Source organism: Apium graveolens, chromosome 10 (assembly GCF_009905375.1).
Source record: "Apium graveolens cultivar Ventura chromosome 10, ASM990537v1, whole genome shotgun sequence".
NCBI lineage: Eukaryota > Viridiplantae > Streptophyta > Magnoliopsida > Apiales > Apiaceae > Apium > Apium graveolens.
Window position 1 is genome coordinate 95,306,347 of NC_133656.1, and position 2,248 is coordinate 95,308,594.

The 2,248-nt window shown below is 32.6% G+C and overlaps 1 protein-coding gene across 1 annotated transcript; it reads left to right on the plus strand.

Moving 5' to 3' along the window:
- Window positions 1-389: 389 nt before the first annotated feature.
- LOC141692513 (uncharacterized) lies at window positions 390-1,918 on the plus strand. The gene is made up of 3 exons (XM_074497380.1): window positions 390-642; window positions 941-1,005; window positions 1,208-1,918. The coding sequence occupies exons 1-3, from the start codon at window positions 499-501 to the stop codon at window positions 1,716-1,718; spliced, it is 720 nt and encodes a 239-aa protein (XP_074353481.1). The 5' UTR covers window positions 390-498; the 3' UTR covers window positions 1,719-1,918.
- The last annotated feature ends 330 nt before the right edge of the window (window positions 1,919-2,248 follow it).

A 2,248-nucleotide genomic window follows, 5' to 3' on the forward strand; every position in this document is an offset into this window, starting at 1 on the left:
GCTTCTTGATTGTAAGCGGGAGTCTTGATTTAGTGATTAAATTTTGTATGAAATCGCAGTTTTTGATTGTAAGAGGCTACAAGTAATTCAACGAGAATGCGTGAAGTGTGTATTTATATTTATATAAAAATTATTTATAAAGTATCGTTTAACTCTCTCTTCACAAGAATGATTACAATTTACTATTTATACGACTCGATCATTGATGTAGATGTTGTATGAATTTTTATTATTAAATTAATACATTTGTTCTTAAAAAAAATCTTGAATATAGTCTCCAAATATTTTATCATTATTAATTAATAATCAAGAATTTAATTTGAAGACTTCCCTAAAATCTCCTTACCCTCAATTAGATATTATATTTCTAATTTGTAATATATGTAGTGCACAGGTGGGAGAGAAAGGAGAAAAAAGGTTTTAGATCTTACCCGTCTTCTCTTCCTCTCTTCTTGTCCCCGCTTCTCTCATCTCCTTTCAACCAAAATAACACACACCATGAGGATCAGAAAAAACTTAAGATTCACAAACCAACTTTCCTCCAACTCATCTTCTGGACTCACTTCTTCCGTGCAACCTCACATCTGTCAGCTCAACCAATCTCCCTGGGATGTCGTATCTCCTTCATCTCCATTACTTCAGGTCAGTCCATTCCTTCATTCACTCTTTTTCTTGCATTAATCACTTAAATTTATCATATATGCATAGATCTGATAAACCCCGTTTTGTTTTAGTCCTAATATCTCTTACTTTTCCTACACTTCTTCTCATTATTCTTTAGGGTTTTATAGTCATCTCATGTCTTGTTATTACTTACAAACCACAAATCTTGCATTGTATGGTGCTTGTGTAGTTATAAAAATGATGGGTCATTTCTGTTTCGGTTTATTGTATGTTTGTGTTTTGGTTTTTCAAGTGTGGTGTGTGTTTATGTATGTAGCTCCAAGAACACGATAGCTTCTTGGGAAATGGGCTGTGTGAAGATGTAAATGGGCCTTTTGAGAGGTAACCTATGAATCATTGTGTTTAATTTTGATGTTAATGGATGTTTTGAGCTGGGTTTATCTTGGAACACGGTATTAGGGTTTATCTTGTGTGTGAATAAAATTTATTAAACTTGAACATGAAATGTATTTATATATGGACTAGTTCTTGTCTACTAAGCAATCTTTGATAGTATTGTTGCATATATATATGTATGTTACAGTGTTGCGAAAATGATTATCGAAAATCGTAGTTTGGTCGAGGAGGAGGACGAAGAAGAGGTGAAATTGGAGGATGTTATTAATTATTGTTCGAAAACGGATGAAAATGGGAATTGGATTTGTGGGTTAGAGGCTAAAGAAGGAGAAACATTCTGTGAATTTCATCTGAGGAGCTATATTGCTATTGCTTCTCATATTGCTCATCCAGATGCTAAGAAAAATACTGCTAAATCAGGCAAAAATACTGGGGCCAAAAAGGCGAAAATGGAAGAGAATCCATACCATTCTTTTAACTATTATTCCGGGTTCGGACCCAACTGGGGAAAAAGGAGAGCAGCTCGAGAATTAAGCAAAACAATTGAAGTTGTTGCAACGCCTTCTTCGTCCAATGGTACTGAAGATTTAAGCGTTTTTGAGGACGAAGAAGAGGATGATGATGACAAGTCTGGAGTTAATGGAACCAAGAGAGTTCGGAAGCGAATTAAAGCAAGGTCACTAAAATCACTGATGTGAATACTAATTAATCTTGTGTGTGTGTTTCTTAGTTCGTTTTTGTGGTAGTTCTATGTTGTGTTGTGATTGTTTGATTTGGTTTAGGAAAGTGTAGTGTACTATGTAACTTTGATTAACATATTATGTACTCGTTTGTTAGCCATGTGTGTTGTTTTAAATTATTTTAAATTTTATAAAAATCAATCTGAACTTCATAAAAATCAATGTTCTGGCAAAGGCATGTAATATGTGTTGGGTATGCTATTTAATATAATTTTGTTAGATATTATATTATATAATTTAAAATGCATTTGATGTTTTAGTATGTGGACAAGATACGGAAATGGGCAAGAATTTTGTCCCTTGGGTATCAACTAATCATGCATGTATTTTATTGTATACTAACTAATAATTAATAATTTAATATCAGCCCATATAATTGTGTCTACACAATATTTGTTTTTCTTTTTTGAATAAATTAAAGAAAAATACTAGAGATACAAAATGATTCTAAATTAAAATGGTAAACTTTCATAAATGGTTCTGTGGCC